General features: G+C 40.3%; 2 protein-coding genes across 2 annotated transcripts; one reads left to right on the top strand and one right to left on the bottom strand.

The window, feature by feature from the left end:
- Nucleotides 1–373: 373 nt before the first annotated feature.
- On the top strand, nucleotides 374–10,961 carry slc2a5 (solute carrier family 2 member 5). Its single transcript, XM_023338614.1, has 14 exons — nucleotides 374–416; nucleotides 2,984–3,082; nucleotides 3,191–3,289; nucleotides 3,371–3,531; nucleotides 3,614–3,738; nucleotides 5,351–5,503; nucleotides 5,590–5,715; nucleotides 5,805–5,992; nucleotides 6,123–6,233; nucleotides 6,338–6,439; nucleotides 8,525–8,600; nucleotides 8,831–8,958; nucleotides 10,539–10,703; nucleotides 10,880–10,961. Exons 2-14 carry the CDS (start codon nucleotides 3,026–3,028, stop codon nucleotides 10,943–10,945), a joined length of 1,557 nt encoding a protein of 518 aa, XP_023194382.1. The 5' UTR covers nucleotides 374–416; nucleotides 2,984–3,025; the 3' UTR covers nucleotides 10,946–10,961.
- A 293-nt stretch (nucleotides 10,962–11,254) lies between these two features.
- ca6 (carbonic anhydrase 6) lies at nucleotides 11,255–16,936 on the bottom strand. The gene is made up of 10 exons (XM_023338604.1): nucleotides 16,800–16,936; nucleotides 15,994–16,173; nucleotides 15,511–15,659; nucleotides 15,318–15,413; nucleotides 14,076–14,142; nucleotides 13,833–13,990; nucleotides 13,612–13,738; nucleotides 13,396–13,479; nucleotides 13,281–13,313; nucleotides 11,255–12,271 (listed from the first exon to the last, which is right to left on the bottom strand). Exons 1-10 carry the CDS (start codon nucleotides 16,885–16,887, stop codon nucleotides 11,646–11,648), a joined length of 1,608 nt encoding a protein of 535 aa, XP_023194372.1. The 5' UTR covers nucleotides 16,888–16,936; the 3' UTR covers nucleotides 11,255–11,645.
- Nucleotides 16,937–20,478: the final 3,542 nt, after the last annotated feature.

Below are 20,478 nucleotides of genomic sequence, written 5' to 3'. Positions count from 1 at the left end.
TTCACATAGGGAGGGGGTTATTAAGCCAATGTGGTGCCCCCCCACTGGTCAAAAATGGTCGGTGTGTGTGTGTGTGTGTGTGTGGGAGGGCGGGGTTGTCAGTAAGTTGTAAGGTCCCACCAAAACTTAGACCATACCTACACCCTTGCAGAGAACAGATGGCCCTTTGATCTTGCCATAAATTAGGGGAAGTTCTCTGAGTGCTTAAGGGAGTTTCCAGTTGGTCAACTAGAGGAACGCCTTGAGTGCATATATTAAATAGAAAAACACCCACTTAGTATAAAATTTAGTGTCACCACTAAATTTTCAGAAAGTTGCCACTATTTTGCTTTTTTGCAGCAGCTATCTCCAAAGACGCGTCTTTGCCTTTTTTTTCCCCTTGGTTTCTTTTCTTGCTTTATTTTTCCTGTCTCAAGGTAATGAATGAATATCTCTGTTTCTCTGTAGCTTTGTATGGGATTAAACTCTGTGATATTGTGACGTCAACGCGCAGTGTTGTTGTTTCACTCTCGCTGCACGCCACTCGCTGAGGACTAGGAAGATTTAAGGAGGAAAGAGCCAAACGTTTTGTCCAAAGTTAACATTAAATTATCCTCTTTTAATAAAATGTAAATGTGTAGATTGGAAAGTAAATATTTAGCGTCCTAAGTACATATCCAATTTGAAAGTATTTTATTTGTAAACTAAATAATTAGGTGGTGAATTAAATATTTACTTTGGAACATGTTTCTCTATGACTGGCTACATTGCTGAGAACACAACACCCCAATGCATTTGTGACTAGATCTGGTGATTTTAATAACACCGCTTTCATTCTCTGGTACACTGCCAACGCTTCAACAGTTTATCATCTCTTCTACCAGATGTAACAAGAGATTGGATTTGTTTTTACACAAATGTCAGGGACTCAGAGTTATTAAATCCTCAGTAAACCTAGTTTTTTGTTCTGTTACAAAGACAATCTGCAGCAGATTTTATTAGCGTCTTATTTGATAGAGCAATTCAAAGTAGCACAAACAGACCATGTTTGCATGTCTCTTATATGGTTTATAAGGTTTGTGAGCCTTGTTAGTCCAAGAAGTAATTTATTAAACCAACAATAAAATTTGTCTTTGGGCTGCTGTGATATTTTTGCACCTTTTTACAGTGACAGATTGTAAATGATAGTTAAAGTTTCACTCTTTCAATGCTACTGTTGAAATAGTGCTGCTCAAAATGTTATGTGGGTAATCTCATGCCTCTATCCATTTTAAGCTGGGCTTCCAGTGAAACACCTTGCCAAATTTAATCAGGAAACTATTTATTACATTTTTGATAAGATTCCTAACACACAATCCCCCATGTTGGTTTATCATTTCAAAGTCCCACCGGACTCATCTTGCAAATGATTCTTAAGTTTATATGCCCTTCGACTTTTCTTCACAGGTGTTTATTTTGTTAACACTTTATCTTTGGTTTAACTCCGATATGAAATCTATATTTGGGATGATTGCTTTTGCACCGAGGCGCCCTGGACCTGACATCCAGCTTTATGAGCAAACAACACTAGCGATCTTTTATAGGCAAATAGACTTAACTTTGGAGATAAGAACCATATAATAACCATTGTAAATAGAGCAAGCAGAAGAAGAAACGTGCAACAGTATTGATCCTGCAGAAGTTTCTTCTTTCATGTAGCTTCGGTGTGCCATAAAAGCAGATAGATCCAATAAACTAGAGGGATGAAGAGTGGCAGTTTTGGCAGCTGTTTGTCACTTTAGTGTCCTGTTGTAATTCTTTTAAAAGCAGTAAAGGTGCCTTATCATTGTTTATCTTTTATTTGCAGTAATTGCCCTAATATAATAGCTGCTTTTATCAATTTGCCTAAATTGATGAAAGCAGCTATTACATCACAAAGCTGTTGTGTGATACGAACGCAATGCCTTTGTCACACTTCAACAACAATCTTTTGTGTATTTCATTAGAATGTAATTGGACAATGCGAACACTGCGGGTGGGTTTCAGGTTTTTATGGCTAAAAGTCAGGTGATTTATGAATGATATTGAATGAAATTGCATGCTTTAATAACAATACTGAATGAAACTGCAAACTTTAATCTCAGTATAAATGCATCTGTTCTCTAAAGGCCTCAAATGTCCCTTCGGCTTCATGATGACCAAAGAGCACAGCAGACAAGTCAGGAAGGAAACTGTAGAGAGATTTGAAACGGGGCTAGGTTATAGAACAATATCTCATGCTGTTCTGTTAGCAACCTAAAAGTGGAAAGAGCATTGTAAAACTTTAAATGTATAGCAAACCTGAGAAACAATGTGTTTAGTAAGATGAGACCAAAACTCAGCTCTCTAGACTACATGGAAAAACGTATCTGCAGAAGAAAGCTAGTACTGACCCTCACCTCACCATCCAACAGTGAAAAAAAAAAAACACACACACACACAAAAAAACCCGGTGGTGGCAGCATCACTTTGTGGGGATACTTTTCTTCAACAGGGACAGGTTCACTGGTCAGGATTGATGGAAATATTGGTGCCGCTAACCAACGGACTTGGTAAAAAAAAAAGAGAGAAACCTACAACCTCAAACATGCAAGCAGAGCTGCAGTAGAAGGGTTTAGATCAATGCATATTCCCATGCAAAGTCCAAACTGAGATTGTGGAAAGTCTTTAAAAAGAGGTGTTCACAGCAATCTATATGTAACCCATAAGTCTTTTTCCTATCACTTCACATTTATGGCCTATTCAATCACTTTAAAAAGTCAAACAACATATCTTTACGTTTTTAGTTGTAATGCTACATAATGTGAGATGGTCACTTTTGCAAGGCACTGCATGTATATCTGCGCTAATTTCAGCCCGTCATTTAATATGTCTCATGTTCATTACATAAAGGTAGATTAACTTTCTAGACCTGATAGTAAAGTCAGCAGCATGAGAGTAATAATCGCAAGTTGAATCATAAACCTTTACCATCTTTTGTCCAAAGGGCACGCCAGAGTGAGCTCTGCAGCAAAAACACAAAGCAGCCATGTTTTCAGACGCCCTCGCCATAGCCATAGAGGAGGACTCGAACCCGCTGGAAGGGGTGAGTATCGGCGTTTGTTTTGTCTGATCTGTCCTTGTGTCTAAATAATTATTATGGATGACATTTGTGTTTGTGAAAGATTTTTCCTCATGTCCCCCCCCCTATTAGAGACTAACAACAGTTTTGGTACTAGCCAGTCTTTTGGCCGCGTTTGGTTCATCCTTCCAGTATGGATACAACATTGCTGTAATCAACTCTCCAGCACCAGTAACTATTTTCTTGTTTTAACAATCATTCATACTACGATTTGGATCGGAGACACTTTCAGCCTTGTTCTGTTCTCTGCAGTTAATGCGAGACTTTTACAACAAAACCTACATTGAACGTTATAATGAGCCGATACCAGAGCGCTTCCTGACTGTGTTGTGGTCAGTGACCGTATCCATGTTCCCACTCGGAGGCCTCTTTGGAGCTCTGATGGTGGCTCCTCTGGTTAAGAGGCTCGGCAGGTAAACACTCATCCACAGCAAGCTTTACAGTTCTGCATCTAGGAGCAGGTTGTGTCTTTAATTCGTTTCAAAACTGCAACAGGAAGGGCACCCTCCTCTTCAACAACATCTTCTCCATCGTCCCGGCGATCATGATGGGAGTCTGTGAGATATCCAAGTCCTATGAGCTCATAATTGCGGCCAGGGTCATAGTGGGAATATGTGCAGGTTGGACATTTCATTTGAAAACATTTAACAAAAGTATTCAACTCCATCGTTTTGATGGTCTGTCACCTGGATGCAGTTGGTCCCCCCAAATTCCTTCAACTCGTAAAAAAGAATTGTCAAATGTTTGTGCTGCCATCCTCTTTACGATAATTAATAAATGTTCCTAAAGGCAGTCAAAGATCAACCAGCACCCCAACATCACAGAAATCAAAGTTGCTACCTTTTGTTATGTATCGTGCAGCAAAAAATGTTTGGCTTCTGCGTGGCTGCTTCGGTTTAAAGGTTTATGTAGGCGAAAGGTCTACCAGCACTAACATTATACCAGAATCAAACAAAACGGATGACAAACATTTGTGCTGCTAAAGATTTTGTTTGTGCTGTTTGAGTAGTTAGTTCTTAAAAGAAACATCTTATTGGTTAAAATAATTTGGACGTTCCCAATTATTATATAATAATTTGAGAATGATTTTATTTGTTTTGTTTTTTTTTACTTTTGTGTGGATGCTTGGGAGCCGTAGCAACCCATTTTCATTTTACTCAAAGTTAGTCAGCTAATTATAACAGAAAGGCTGAAACTTGCTGAAAAGGCTGTGATAAAATATTCAACAATTATGATTGGTCAGTTTATCTGACTGATGCTACATTCGGCCAATTTGCATAAAATATAAAGAAACATCATTTTTTATCACTTATCACTTTGAAGATAAATGTTTTTGACCTTTGAAGGATACATGTTTGCAGTTTGGTGACCTAAAAATGTAAACATTTAAGTTCCCCAGTTAGCAAAAAAAAAATCAAATCTGGTCACCTCTCCTTTCCTTAAGTGTTTTCTTTTTGTTGCCTCCATTGACCTCTTCTGGTTCGCACCTTACCACTGCACACCACCAATCAGTTTAGGATCAATACCTGGAAGTAAATTCACTCACTTTGAAAAATTGACAAAGTTATTAGGCTTAAAACTTGATGACCGCTTTATATATTCCTTTATTTAATCAGGTAAACCCTGTTGAGATCTAGATCTCATTTTCAAGAGGGACCTGAGCAAAAAATTTGCAATACATAAGCTTTGTTATCTGGTATGAGCTCGATAATAACCTCTTGAGGATGATAAAGAACATGTCACTATATTTTGTTTAACATCGGTTCATCTTCAACAAGAACTAGTTCCAAATTCAGTTATTTTTGTTCACATAAGTTGTGCTTTAAAGTCACTGACTTAATAAAAAAAAACTCCTCTCATTCACACACTTCAATGCTTTTATCACATGGAAGTAATAATGAAATCTGGCACATCAATTCATGTAGATTAGTTTGTAATTGCAGTCACGTTTAACCAGACAGGATTTGCCGTGAGTTTGTTGCTTTGCCCTCTGAACTTCCACAGTTAGAAACACAGATTAATACTGAATTACTGTCAGATAATAAACATTTCCCCCTTGAATCAAACATCTTGATTCTGTTTGAGCACATTATGTTACAAAATCAGTCAGCAAAATATTCTTGGTTGTAACATGGTGAAATGGGAAAATGTTACAAAGGTTGAAATACTTTTGCAAAGCATTATAGTTCAGGCTGGTGTATATATCTTATTTTACCCCATCCACGTTTGCAGGTCTGTCGTCCAACGTGGTGCCAATGTATCTGGGCGAAATCGCACCCAGAAACTTGCGAGGAGCCATTGGAATCTTCCCACAGCTCTTCATCACTGTTGGCATCCTCGTTGCACAAGTGTTTGGCATCAGGAGCTTGCTCGGCAACAAAACAGGTGCTCATAAATCCAAGTAGATGCTTGCTGTTCATTTATTCCTCACGCTCAGCCTTCAAATGAAACCTGACTGTGTTCTGATCCAGGCTGGACCATCATGTTCGGCTTGACCGCCATTCCCGCTGTTTTCCAGTTGATTTTCCTGCCGCTCTTCCCAGAGAGTCCCAGGTACCTCCTCTTCCAGAAGAAAGACGAGGTGAACTGCTTGAAAGGTAAGAGGCCAGGACAGAAAACAAACCACTTTACATGGCCGCCTCAAAACTAAACGCAATTGAGTTTTGGTGTGTTTTGCCCCTCTCAGCGATGCAGCTTCTGCGTGGCCAAAATGATGTGGAGCGCGAGTTAGATGAGCTCGTTCTCGAGGCGATAGCGGAGGAAATACAATCTCGCTGGTCTCTGTTGTCCCTGCTAACCCAGAAATTTCTCCGCTGGCAGCTCTTCACCACCATCGTTTTGAACATGGGCCAGCAGCTGTCCGGGGTCAATGCGGTGAGGCATCATCCGTTCTGACCTTCAACACACTAATATCTGTTTTGCTTTAAACATTTTCTTTTACAAAGCACCACCATTTATTGCCAGCCCCGTCCTCATCTCTGTCAACAATGCATTTCTTTTACAGATCTACTACTACGCAGATAGTATTTATGCATCTGCCGGAGTGAATGAGCAGGACATCCAGTATGTTACAGTGGGAACAGGTGCAGTGAATCTCTTCATGACCATAGCTGCTGTAAGTATCCTGAAAATAAATAAATAAAGTAGAAGAGCTCAAATCTGCAGTCTTATTGTGGCAGCTGGAAGCTTCAGCTCTGAACAGGAAGCTTGTTCTCACAGGTCTTCATCGTGGAGTTCTCAGGTCGAAGGCTCCTTCTTCTTCTGGGATTCGGGATCTGCTGCGGGTCTTGTGCGCTGCTGACTTTCGCGCTCAACTTCCAGGTAAACTGTGAAAGCTGCAGCGTGACTCAGATTTAACACGACACTCTGGTGCCCTCTACTGGCCTTTTTATTTATAGCGTTCTCTGTTTTAGGGTTTTTGTTAGGTTTTTGGCCACTCTTTGACATTTTAAAGCACAGGTGTCAAACTCCAGTCCTAAGGGCCGGTGTCCTGCAGTTTTTAGATGTGCCACAGGTACAAACCACTGGAATGAAATGGCTTAATTACCTCCTTCTTGTGTAGATCAGTTCTCCAGAGCCTTAATGACCTAATTATTCTATTCAGGTGTGGTGCAGCAGAGGCACATCTAAAAGTTGCAGGACAGCGGCCCTCGAGGACTGGAGTTTGACACCCCTGTTTTAAAGCATCAGACATTTTTATTTATGGACAATGGATCTCATTCTTGTTCCCTGGAGTCTCAACCCCTGAAGTGACCTTGTAACCATTTCCAGACTGATACATGTCAAGAAAGAAAATGAATCTGGCCTAGCAGACTGGGGAACAACCAGTTAAATCACCCCGCGATAAAGCAGCTTTAGGGAAACGAGGATGTGTAAAAACATCTTTATACACCCAAGGAAAGAGAAAGTAATCAATTACTATTACAAGTCCACAGTCACTCCGATCAATTGACAAAAGTGTAGCAGAAATATTTCAGCTGTGTTATCTTACTATGATTTAAAGTATTGTAGAACATTGTGTCACAATTGTTTAATTCTTGAAAAGAAGTGTTTCTGATCGTTCTGTCTCCTTTGTTTTTGGGATGGACACATAAGGCTTTGTAACTGCGTAAAGTTCCCACATAAATTAAAAAAAAAACATATTACACTCTGAAGACTGTGAAAGTGTTTTAAGCAATAAAGTTTAACCTTTACTTTCTGTAGTTCAATAAGAGAATGCCCAAACCTTGCAGCGATGCGTATATTTAATGCATAACCTCCCCCTGCTTGGCTGTTTTCACTGCCTCTATTTCAATAAAGGTTATGAAAACATCCCGCTGTTATTATATGATATATCAACTGTCTGGATAAAGCAGCTTGAAATGCCCCAAACAGTTTGAAGAAGCACAGGCGATCACAAAAAGTGAAGAAAAATAACAAAGCATTACGTTTTTACGATACATAATGTCAGAGAATGTCAGGTTGCAATTATAACAACCTGCTAAGTAACATGGACAAGATTCACCACTGCAGAGAAATGTAAATGGAAGAATTAAATATAGAAATAAATATTCCAGCAACGGGACAATCACAGATATAATCCATTTCATTTAGACGTTTTAATCAGGCAAAGAAGTAAAGTACAAGGCCCAAATAACAAAAAACTGCTCTGTTTGGTTTGATAGTTTACACCTGCAGTTTGCACCTGCTCCAAGGAATAAAACGATGATCCCGCGTCTCTGTTTGCTGAGGTTGTTAAAAATCCGAGACACTAAAAACCAAAATGCCAGCAAGAACTTCTCAGTAACAGAGAGACGTAGCCCAGAGCACAGTCCGTCCTTGAAAGCGTTGAATTCGGACTGATAGCAGTGACATCGCGCAATGATGATGAATGAACGTACACGCAGTAGGCTACTGTGAACAAAATGCTAATTCATATCGTATTTATTGCTTTTCTTCCTATTAGACTTTATGGCATTTACGCTGTGTGGACAATTATTAGGCAAGTCTTGTGTTTGAGGATTATTTTTGTTAACCACCAACTGCAGCGCCCTCTTTGATCAAGCTCTAATATTTTTTTAATCTCAAGAGTTCTGCATCTCTCTGAGAGACATGATTTTCTGCTTTTCAGAGTCAGTTAAATCTCATTTTACCTAAAGAAAAGAACCCGACTAATCATTTTAAGCATCTTGTTATATAGTGTTGACCTCCTTAGGCCACGCCCTCCATCATTGCACAGATACACATCACCAACAGTGATTAAATCCATAAGCATTCAAGTTTGTTCAGCTTGGAGTTAGAAAATGTGCCTAAAAATGATGATATGGTCAAAATACTCTCTTGCCAAAGTGTGTTTTGTAGGTTGTTTATCATTTCTGTTGCAAACAAATGAGGGGATTAATGAAAACATTGCCTGTTTGTTGATAGGCGAGATTATTATGGATGCCTTACGTCAGTATCTTTTGTGTCATCACCTACGTCATAGGACATGCCATCGGACCCAGTAAGTCTGACCCACCTGTGGTTATTTACTTACACACTGCTTACAACAGACCGCTCCATTATCTGAAGTGCTGCTTGAACCAGACATGTAATCACAGATTCTGTAAATTCAGCGCTCTGTCCTGGCAGCCTCCTCTCTTTTGGCTTGAGAGGACTGGTGTGTGTTGCAGTGTTTCAGTTGTGGTTAGCCCCATGTGTGTGTGTGCGTGTGTGTGTGTGTGTGTTCGGCAGGCCCCATTCCAAACGTGGTGACCACTGAGATATTCATGCATTCGGCTCGGCCAGCGGCCTTCACGCTTGGTGGCGCCATCCACTGGATTTCCAACTTTACTGTGGGCCTCGTTTTCCCCTTCATGGAGGTTGGTTAAACAAGAGACACCAAAGCAGCTGAAGCTTATTTTTTAAATATGCTTTTAAGTGCAAATGTTTTTTTTTTGTTCAATGTGAAATCAGCAAGCCAAGTCGCCATTATAGTATTTATATCTAGTAAAAAGTTAGTTTCCTCCACTTAACATATATATTTACTTTTCTGCTGTGAAGGGAATTTTACGTAATAGACAAACCAAAGTATTTACCCCTTGAACTTTTTCATGTTTTGTTTTATTGGGATTTTGTGTCATAGACCAACACAAAGTGGCACAAATAAAGCAAAAGGACGCATGGCTTTCATACATTTTCTTCACTAATTACCTGTTTCCTTAAATAGCCATTTCTTTAGTTAAGAGTGTACATCTGATTTTATTAGATGTATGCGATATTGCATACTTTGGTATTTCTCTGGTGCCAAGTAAGTACAGGGCTTTTACCTCTGATACAAATAATGATGCCAATGCTCATTGTTTATGTTTGACACATCATCAAACGTCTTATCTTAAGTCTTTTTGTAGGTGTGAATTATTCTGTTCGAACCTAGGACCGAATTTGGACGTAGTTTATAAGTATCTGCAAAATACTTTAACAGCATTAACACAATTTACTTGCACTTTTTCCTAAATAAACAAAGTGCAAAATATTACAATTTGAGAGCAACTCAAAGCAAAAATATTTGTTATTTTTATGGTCGAGTTGAGACACTACAATACAAAAATAGAATAAAATTTCAAGATGGAATCTGGATCTAAAGTATCAATCTTACCTTGCAAGTATCAGTCCAATGCTGATATCGACTTGGTACCGATGTTATAGATATTTTGAATCCATCCTCTCAACTTCAGCTTGAAAAGAAAAACATTAAAAGTTTGCAGTTGGCCTCAAGTTATGAAAGGGACACGGCAAACATGTGGAAGAAGTTGCTCCGGTTAAATGAGACCATTTAGACATTTTTCATCATATTTCATAATTGTGCGTAACTTTCTGTTGGTCTGTCACACATACAGTAAAATCTCAATAACATAAGGTTGGGGTTGTAAAGTCTCGTAAAGTAAAAGTCTGGCGGCCATGAAGAGTTTTAGCAAAAATATTTTACAGCTCAAGATTTTTGAGTTGATCCACGCTGAATCTGAGACTCCTCAGAAACCGCCATGATGGTGTTGTGTTAAACTTTTAGAAGATATGGCCAAAGTTTGTAGCTAGAAGTCTTTTCATGTTCTTTTGCCAAAAGAAAAAAAAAAAAGGTTTATATCCAGCGGTTCTGGATGTGTAACAGGTTTGTAAACCAGTACTGGGCCTTTCCAGTAAGAAAACATCATGCACCCATTAGCTTTGACTCAAGCCGTTCTCTTTTGATAAACATGGTGGTGAAACCTACAAGATGAAGAAAAACACTACAAATGAAAAAGAAAACAAGTGCGGAACATGTTTAGGTTGAAGAAACCAAAAAACTAGAAGAGTATTTACATAAAATCACTTCACCTCGACTTGACTTCTGTCTCCCTGACATATTTACAATCTCTCCTCCTGAGGACAAACAGATTACTTTCCCTGTCCTTCTCTCTTTCAGAGAGACCTAGGTCCCTTCAGCTTCGTCGTTTTTGCCATCGTCTGCTTTTTGACGCTGATCTACATCTTCTTCATGGTGCCCGAAACCAAGATGAAGAGCATACTGGAGATTTCCAAGATATATGACGAAATGAACAACGTAGGCTACGTAGACAAGTCGATAGAGGTACTGGCGAAACTATGGAACATGTTACCCTTTTAAGGACATAAATGAAAGCACTGAGAGGGAATATTAGCTGCATGATGGAGCGAAAGACTTAGGTGGTTTTATTTAGACTCTATTCTTTGTGTTTGCAAGGACTCAGACTCAGACTGTTTTTGTCTTTGAACATTCTTCTGCAGGTTATAGATACGACAAGCAGACCCGACTCCACTGCCAAAGATGAGTATTCGTGCATGGGTCAATAAAGTAACCAAAACCTTTCATGTTGGTCTTTATTTATGAAGCAAAGACATGAATACATGGGTGAAGCTGTGACACACATTTTAAATATTGATCTGCAAGAGCCTGACGGGCATTTTATCCTTCATGACCATAAACATTTCAACAGCTCACACCATCAGCTGTGATGTTGTGGGGGGTTCGCAGCGTAGTAAGCTCGTTTTAAAACCAGCAGAGGAGGGTTTTCAGGAGTACGGTGGCATATTTCAAAGTTAGAACCTTTCCATGGGAATTAACTGGAATTCAAAGAAACAAATGGGAATAAATCTCAAGTCTACAGCTTATAAAAATTATTTATTGCATTGTTGGGAGTAAAACAACCAGCTTTCATGCATGTACACTTTTTACTGTTCCTCACATTCACGTAGCATACTGCTTACTGCCAGGGGATTGAGGGCAACCCCCGCCCCACATGCACTCTGCATTCCTCCACAGATGATTTCCACAACCGCAGGCTATTGAAGCCACACATTCAAACCCACAGATCACCGAAAGTCAAGCACGAGTTGTTTATCGTTTGCAAATATTTTCCTCTTTATGATAAAAGTAAGTTTTAATACTCATGTTTGCGTATGATGTTTAAATCCAAATCCCAGTTAATTCCCCTCAAATTCACACGGAGAGCGTCAAATTTTGAATATTTTACTTGGAATTTATTGAGCCACATCAGGAGCACCTGTACTGGTTGTCCAGCTGCACGCCGCCGTACATCTTGAATCTGCTGCTGCCCCAGCTCAACACGTTCCCCACCACGGTGCTGTTCCTCTCGCACGAAAACTGGTCTCGGATCTCCGCGGTGGTCAGCACGTAGTCCCACACGTTCACGTCCGTCATCTTACCCACGAAGGCGTCCGAGTCGGAGATCCCCAGCACCCCGTCCTGGTCTTTGCCCAACACGAACTCGCCGGCGAGGTTGATTCTGTGGTTGCTCTGCAGGTGCCTCTGCTCCCCCACCTTGCCGTTGATCCACAGGTCCACCCCACCCGAGTGGGACGACCAGGTGACGCAGTAGTTGGTCCAGTCCTGGGTATTGAAGCTGTGCGGCATGTTGACATACTCGTCGCCGATCCAGAGGCCCACCTCCCTCGCATTCGTGTCGATGGAGACCATCAGCTCGTTGTCGCGGCCGTCGCTGGAGTAAGAGATGACGGTGTGGACCCCCGGGGCCCCGAGGAGAACATGCATGCAGACCGTGAAGGCGTCCAGATCCATGCGGTGGAGGGGAGCCAGAGCATAGCTGACGGAGTTTCTGTCTTCAAAGTTGAGCACCAGAGGAAAGAGTTCCCCGTGCTCTGGTGAAGAAATAAAACGAAAAACATCTTTAAAGCGTGGTGTGGTTATAAAGCTGATGGGCAGACAGTACGGTGAAATAATTTGGATTCTCTTTAGACAAAGAGTCGGGTTTTCTGTTTGTTTTGCTATGAGATGTTACACTCAAGTCTACCCCAGTCCCGAAAGATACTTGCCTCTACTGACATCACATAAGGCAAATGCTACTATCTTTTCTTAGTTTTTGTCCTCAAAAAGCTTTACCTTGTCTGAGAATAAAAGGTTTTTGGTTGATTTTTTTTTCTTCATTTACATGGTTTTATTTTTGTTTTAAACAAATTCCTCTCATTTGAACCATATAAGAGAGCTCTGGACGTATTTAAGGAAAACGCATCAGCAATAAAACACATGACAGCAGCTTGCAAAGAGGACAATGTCAGACTGTTACAACCAGATCTCAATATTAAAGATCTTCAACGAGTAAGTTTTAAGCTTAATGCTTTTAAAAACTAATATACAAGTCTTCTTTGACAAAGTCCATTAAGATGGTTTTTAAGTTACGAAAAAGGATGTTTCTTGCAGAACTACTTCATCATATTACTTCTGCTAAAGCTGATCACGAGACAGACTGAAACTCGATACCTTTTTTTTTATTTATTAAAGATACTTATTAAGGCAAATAATAAATCAGCAGGTCCAATCTGGCACTCGTCAGGTGTTCCTAGTAGTGACTGGTCAACATTGAGCTCAGTTCAACCCAACAGCTCCACAATCCATCAAAATGTTTTTTTTCTACCCAGATAATCAGATTGAATCTTGAGCCTCAAGATTCGTGTGGTGCCATCAACCCAAACACACACAAAGCAGAAGTGGCCGGTGTGTGTGCGTGTGTGTGTGTGTGTGTGTTATTTTTAAATATTCCTATGTCATCCACTGATGAACTCTGATATTCAGCTGTGTGTTTATTGTGAGTGTATTTTTTTATTGAAATAAAATAATGCAATATTGGGTGATATGTGCAAAAAACTGTACCATATTTGGAAGGCCTTGAGCGTTCTCCTATTCCTAGAGAGGAATAAATAAAAACGGTTACAAAGGTCAAAGGGAGATTTTCCATCATGCGCTCAGATCCGACAGTTTCAAGCACCTGAATATATATTCTTTCCAAGAGAAGTTATCATATCCTCGATCTTCAGGAGCTTAGATTCGATTTCATCTTGCTGACAAAACGCTGCGGAGGCAAAAAAACAACAACAACAAAAAAAAAAAACAAAGAAAGATGACTGAAATGAAAAAAATAAAAACTAGCTCTGCAGATTCACTCGGTTTCTGAGGAATCGGTGATTGTCACGTCATCACGCACTTCCTTTCCCAAAGCGTGGCAGGAAGGAAGACTCCACCACGCGGTCGTTGAGCGGCTGCGCGATGCGGTAATCATTCCACAGGGTCTTGTTGTCCAGGTCCATCAGCGTGCCCTCCAGCTTCCTGATCTGGGTGCAGCACAAAGAGGGCAAGAGAAAATGAAACCAGTAACACCACTTCCAGTTAGGGCATGCTTTCTCCGCGTGTTTTTCACCGTCATACCTGGTTGTGTGACAGAAAGATGGGCGTGTCAAACACGGTCCAGATGATGCTCTCGTAGCAGGGGGGCGTGGTGAGCGAGCCCTCGTACCTGAAGAAGTGGCTGAGGTTCTCGGGGAGCATGGAGAGCACGTCGATGCTGGATATGTTCATGCTCTGACCTGACAGGGACGCAGCGTCGAGTCAAAGGAGCTCTGAGGAGGTCGAGCTACGAAGAGGACTCCGGGCATGCAGGGGAGAACTCACCTGCATACTTGATTTTCTCCAGGTTGGATATGAAGTCGCTGTAATAGGTGTTCTCAAAATGACCATACTGGAAATGAAGCAGAAAGTCTTGGCTTACTTTAGATTATATGCAGGCGATTAATTGATCTGTTGCAATAAACAGCTGATCAATTAATCGCCTGTTAAATAAAAATGAGGATGATCATTTTCATTCTGACCAGTAATATTTTTTTGAAGGACTTCATAATCCATTTTATTTCTGGTTTATATTTCAGTTTTATTTATTGTTTTTGGTGTTTTTGGTTTTAGTTTGGATTATTTAAAATATATCCCAGTTCCAGGACTAGAGAGGTTTAGTCAAGAGGTCGAAAGCAATTAATATGTTACCTGAACTAGAGACCTTTAATCTTAATCTAGCTTATCTGGTCCAGGAGGTTTAAATTGGATCGAATTCAAAGACACTTTACTAATCTTAAAGGGAAATTGAATGTGGTTGTAACATGTTGTTTAAGGTCTTTACTGTGTGAAACATGCTAAGAAATTAACTTCCCTCTCAGATTCTTTGAAAAAAAACCAATCAAATGCAAATGTGGCAACAGATTAAATGTTCGTAAAATTGAGCTAGCATAAGCCTTTGTGATGTTTTATTCTTTAGATGGGATGTTAGCTTTAGTCTCCAACTAATCTGAGTTAATACGAAATCAAGACAATAAGGTTTATCTCCACCATTTACCGCTTTAACCTTTCACCATAAAACCTCAAATAGCATTTCATGGAGCGATGTGTTGCCAAATTAAAATTAAATTTCCCCCCCAAAGCAGCGTTTCTCCTTCCAAAATCTAATTGTCCAACAGAGACGGACAGACTGCTCTGCGCTGCTGTCAAAGTGGATGTCGGCTGAGGTCGTTGCCGCAGCAACGACCTCAAAGGACTGGGGGAGGAAGTGTCTCAGAGGTGAGACTTGTCGCAGACTGCCGGATAAAACTCTCTTTCAACGAGTCGGTCCTCTGCCAAATACTCAATAAAGCCTTCAATACATTATGGCAAAAACAATCAACTTCAAAGACTACTGATTACTATTTATATATAGATTTTTTTTTTTTTTTTGCACAAAGACGTCTTTGAAACTTCCTCCAACAGAACAAACGCTCATTTTTCTTCTCAAGTTTTTTTTTGTTTTGTTTTGTTTTGTTTTTTTCTGAGGTGAATAAGGTGCAGAACAGAGCAGACAAGCAGAGGAAGAAGTGTTGGTGGCTCACGTACATCATAGACAAAGGCGAGCACTGCCAAGCCGTCCGACTTATCCTTGGCCTCAGAGAAGCTCTTGTACTTTTCAGAATTATAATGAACAACGTGGAGCTGCAGGGGGGAGGAGAAAACAAAGAACACATTAGGTTTGAACTGGGGGAAGAAAAAAACAACAACTGTTTTACTGTTGCTTTCGACGTCCACCCACCTCCGCCATGTAGCGGCTGCCGTCTATGGTGTGCTCCGCCCCGCTCTCCTCCAGGTCCAGGCCGCCCCAGTGCAGGTGCATCTGGACGGCTGTGAACTTTCCCGGGAGACCGTTGGTGATCGTCATGGTGGAAGGCAGGTCGATCTGAACTGAAGCCAGCATAAAGATTTCATCACCGATCATGAATACTTTACAGTACAGCTGTTGAGTTTCAGACGTTTCCAACCAGATGGCATGAAACAAACGAGAAGACAGACTTTCTATGTGTCTGATTTATATCTATATATATGTTTTTTTTTTCTGTTTGAACTATTTGTAATCTATTTACATTTCTATATCAAAGACATTTTTAAAGAAATTAAGTAGTGTTGATTATTTTTTAAATGGATCATATGGCTCACTATCAGGGACAATAATGAACCTAAACATGAGCCAAAACTTCCAGCTCAATTTTCAGTCATTTCTGCTCTGTATCACTCTTACCTGTGTGCCCGTTGTTGGTCATGCGGAAATTTCCCTTCTGAGCGCCATACCCGCTCAGCTCCAGCTGCAGCATGTTTTGGTTGAACTTGACGTTGCGCCGCTGGATGTCAATCGGCGACTGCTTCTTGCCGCCACATGCTGGGTATTTGGTTGCCCAGTGCATCTGATCCAAAGCTCCCTCTGTGTTGAAAACAGGCAGACATTTATCCAGCGTCAGAAATAATCTTATATATTTTTTTTTAAATAGAAAAAGGTACACACCACTGGAATACCACGACTCCAAATATTAGCATCGATCATTATGTTTATGTAATGACTGTTTGTAGAAGGATAAAAACAAAAACAAAAGAGAGCGCACAGAACTTGTTCAACTGGATGTTGCCGGGGTGCGAATATTGGATATTGTTGGCTATTCGCCACAGAAATGTTAACAGCAGCTGCTCTGTCCAACTACCAGTAGAATTTGTTCCGATGGATGTGTCCCAACAAGCTCCAAATGTCACAGCGGTAGTTTTCCTAAATGTACTTGGCAGATGTAACGCGCATGGAAAGGAAACAGCAATCCAACACCCAGGATTCACGTAAAAATGGAAAAATCGTAATAAACTCACTCGAGTTACAAAAAAAAAAACATTAACAACGAAAGTTTGTTGGTTTTTTTTTTTTTAAATCTATTCTGTATCCTACGTAAAGTCTAACCCGCGCAGCGCTACTTTACGCGCGTTTTACGCACCAGGACAGTCAGCTTCAATCATGTCAAAATGAGACTTTAATAATTATATTCAAAAAGCGGAAAGGAAGCCCACCTTTGTATGTCCAGTGTATATCACTATGGGCTCCGGCATTAACCAGGCACACAAGAGCGGCGGAGATAAACGCGGAGAGGATCTCCATCACTGCGCCCCGGATCCGTCACGCAGGACACTGACACCCCGCAGAGGGCTGCTCTCTGCATTTAACCCACATGTGTTGAGGGGAGGTGTTGCGCTCTGCTGAAACCGCCCAGGGCGCTTCTCAGCAACGCGAAAGTGACTGGAAAAGGCAGCAATCTTACGTAGTCAGACTCTGAAATGTGTTCCTAATTTAGTTCAGGCTTGGATTGAATTATTAAGGGAAAGAAAATGAAGTGACCGTTCTAGTCAAAACATTTGCAATTCGTGCAGAGAACAAATTTGGTCTCTTTAATTGTTTTTTTGTTTGTTTTGTTTTGTTGTTTGTTTGTTTTTTAAGAATCATATATTGGATGAACATATCTTTACATTTATTACCTTTTCTCTACTGGAAGAGTCTCTTTTGTATCTCTCCAGTTGTTGACAGCTGCGAAAAGGTGCTCAGACTAACAGAAGTATGCTATAAGACTTCAAAGGAAGCTGAACAAGCCGAGTCATGTCAATGTCACTGTGTTGGTGCAGACCTAGGAAAAAAAAAGAAAACAAAAGAGGACAGATCCAGGTTGATAAAGCCATTCCATTATCACGGGATCTGATTGAGTAAGTAACACTAAATTATACAGAGCATCACCTTGCGCATCATTTGCAACATGTGTAACTTCAGATGTCCCGTTGACAACTTGATTTCCTTCTCGAGTGTGTGAGGGCGCAGCCCTCGGATGTTGTAATAGGAAAAATGAATCAGCAATTTTACTGGATTGCTCAACGATATATTATTCGTTCATTCCCAGTCACTTTTTTTTTTTTTTTTTTTTTACTTGGAGACTAACCAAAAGGTGAACGTGTGTTTGACAAATGCTTTTCCACTGCTGCATGTTCCAAAAATAACACTCGGCTGCTTTGTTCCTTATTTCGATTGTTGCATATATGTATCGTTCCTCCATTTTATTTTTCCCCAGTATCTTAGTTTACTCCGTTCTCTTGCAAAAGAGGATTTTAATCTCAATGGAATTTTCCTGGTGAAATAAAAGTTAAGTAAAACCATGTAGTTAATCTCATATGACTCACTCCATTTTCTTCAGCCAACATTTCCTTTTCAGTTTGGTCCATCGTCCTCTCTTGTTCCCAGGTTCGGCTGATGGCCTTTGCTCAACATCTCCTTTTCAGTGTCAGGTTATACAGATGAAACCTCCTCAAAGGTCTTGGCATGTATTCTCCTCTCTTTAGGTTGTGACGTCTACCTCCTGTCCAGTCTACGGCTGCCTGGACAACAACGTGTGTGTCCAAATGATGTTTCGTTTTCAGGCCCAGTGTGTCTAACTCAGAATACCCAAACAACGGTTCTTTAGTCTCGGAGAGTCCAGTTTATATCTGTTTCTGTACTCTGAGTTTCCCACCGACAGCTTTTCAATCTCTGTCTGTTTAGTTAGTTTCCCTTGAGGCCTCAGTTTTATTGTTCTTTTCCATTTTCTTACAACGTTTACAGCTCAGTTAGTCCCACCTGCTTCGTCTCCTTTTCCATAATCACCGCTCCCATTAGAGTTTCAGGAACTCCTTGTCGGTTTACAGCAACAAACGTAGGTTTACTACCTGTTGGACAGCTTTTGCTACCACCACTGTTTAAATGTATTCACCCTCTGGTGTTGCTGCCAGTTTTTGGATTGTTTTGGTTATGGAGTTTTATCTTTATACCAGCCTGGAAACGGTGTCTAAAGATGCACTTGGTTCACTTTAACACAAAAAATAGAGAAAATATTGAGAAGACACTCAAAAGCATAAGATAAAAACATTAAAACATCCCGAATGAATTCTAATATGAAGCTGGAAGTGGGTGTGAGATTTTTTGCAGTGATGCCTTTGGTTCACTATATTTGGTTTCAGCACTACTAGCCCCCTGGTAATGGCTTTTTCCAAAGGAAACTTGTACATTGAACACAAAATTGCAACAGACAAAAACTGTGAGTCAAACAAAGTTCCCACACTGTAGGGCATTATTGATGTTTCATGCTGCTTTAGTGGGTTTTATTAGCAAGTAAATCTACCGAATGACGTAGTGGAAATCTGAAATATGAACTTCTGATGGTTGAACTGAATACTGCTTGAAGATCACCAGAGAAAAAAACATACTTTGCTTAGTCTGGTGACACAAACACAACATTTTAAATAAAAAAAACATTCTGGATTCTGTCTGCAGATACTTCCTGGTCTCTTCTTCTTTCCATGAGCTCTGCCATGCAAGATTGTTACCTACAGCCATCCTGGCACAGCTGATGCACTTGAATGAATGAGTGCAATTAACTGGAGGAACAGTAAAGCTTTTGTCACACAGACTAGATAAATAAGGAACCTAATCCGCCGCAGGGTAAGATACCCCGAGTTTGCTTTGTGTCAGCTCAGAGTCTGCCTCAGTGAAGTGAGGAAGAGCGAGGGCCATCTTTACTTCACCCTTATTATGTTTTTACGGGGTTTTTTGACTGTCGTTATGGTTATAGGTGTTGTCATGGTGAAAAGTACGTTTCTATGACTCCGGGTGAGTCTTGGAAAAACATTTATCTGCTCCTTCTATAAAGTTTAAACGAGAAAGTAGCAGCCCGAAGCTGCTGACCAATCAAATGTGAGTTTACCCTATGTCAAAAAGAGGAAGGGAGGAGACGAGCCATGACCTTTAAGGATCAATTCTTGTGACTGCTCTTCAATCTAAGAAGGGTTAAAAGGCCATTGCCAAACTGGTAAACATTTTAAGCAGCTACCGATCTTCACTTCAATGTCAGACCATGCAACCTTTACAGAAATGGCAAAAACAAACAAAAATAATCTCTATATGTCAGACAACAGGCCACTGTTATTGTTTTCTGTGTGTCTTCTTGGACACTATTGCAAAAGCAAGCCAAACCTCTCAAAAAAAGAAACTCAAGACTTCTGCAAACAGTCTTCTTTGGACAGATAAGACGAAGATGTTATCATGTCTTAATGCACTGCACCATGTTTGCAACCAAAAACAGTAAAACAACTAACTGTCAGGCATGATGGGAGGTTGAAGATATTGGCTTGTTTTGCAGCCACATGACCTACCAGCCTCTCTGTTACTAAATGGTCCATCAACTCCTCTTCGTACCAAAGTATCGTATGACTATAAGACTTTCAGTCCTACAGCTGGAGGTTTATTCAACCTGAGTACTGCAGCAGGACAATGAGATCAAACACAGCAACAAATCTACTGCAGAAAGGCAGAAACAACTAAACAAGTTGACCCCAACCTAGCTGACTGCAAGTGCTGCAAACCTTAACAAAAAGAAGGAACAGATATGAATATATATACAAAATATAATAAAATAATAATTACTTATTGCTGATCCAGTTGTTTTTACAACCCTTTCCTTCATGGGGTTTACACGGAGTTATCGACACATTTTCCCATCACTGTAAATGTCGTCTCACAACAAAAAAGTCCGACTCTGCCAAGAACTCGATTGATTTATTAATGTTTAAAATGTTTTTACAGTCTGGAAAACAAACATCGTTGAATGATTTGTGGAATCCTTGTAAATGAATTGTTTTTGAAAAAGCTGTAACGCTCTCCAACACATAAATTATT

The sequence above is a fragment of the Xiphophorus maculatus genome, chromosome 1, assembly GCF_002775205.1.
Source record: "Xiphophorus maculatus strain JP 163 A chromosome 1, X_maculatus-5.0-male, whole genome shotgun sequence".
In the NCBI taxonomy this organism is placed as follows: domain Eukaryota; kingdom Metazoa; phylum Chordata; class Actinopteri; order Cyprinodontiformes; family Poeciliidae; genus Xiphophorus; species Xiphophorus maculatus.
Note: the sequence above shows the minus strand (reverse complement) of the source record. Positions and strands in the feature narration are given on the sequence as shown.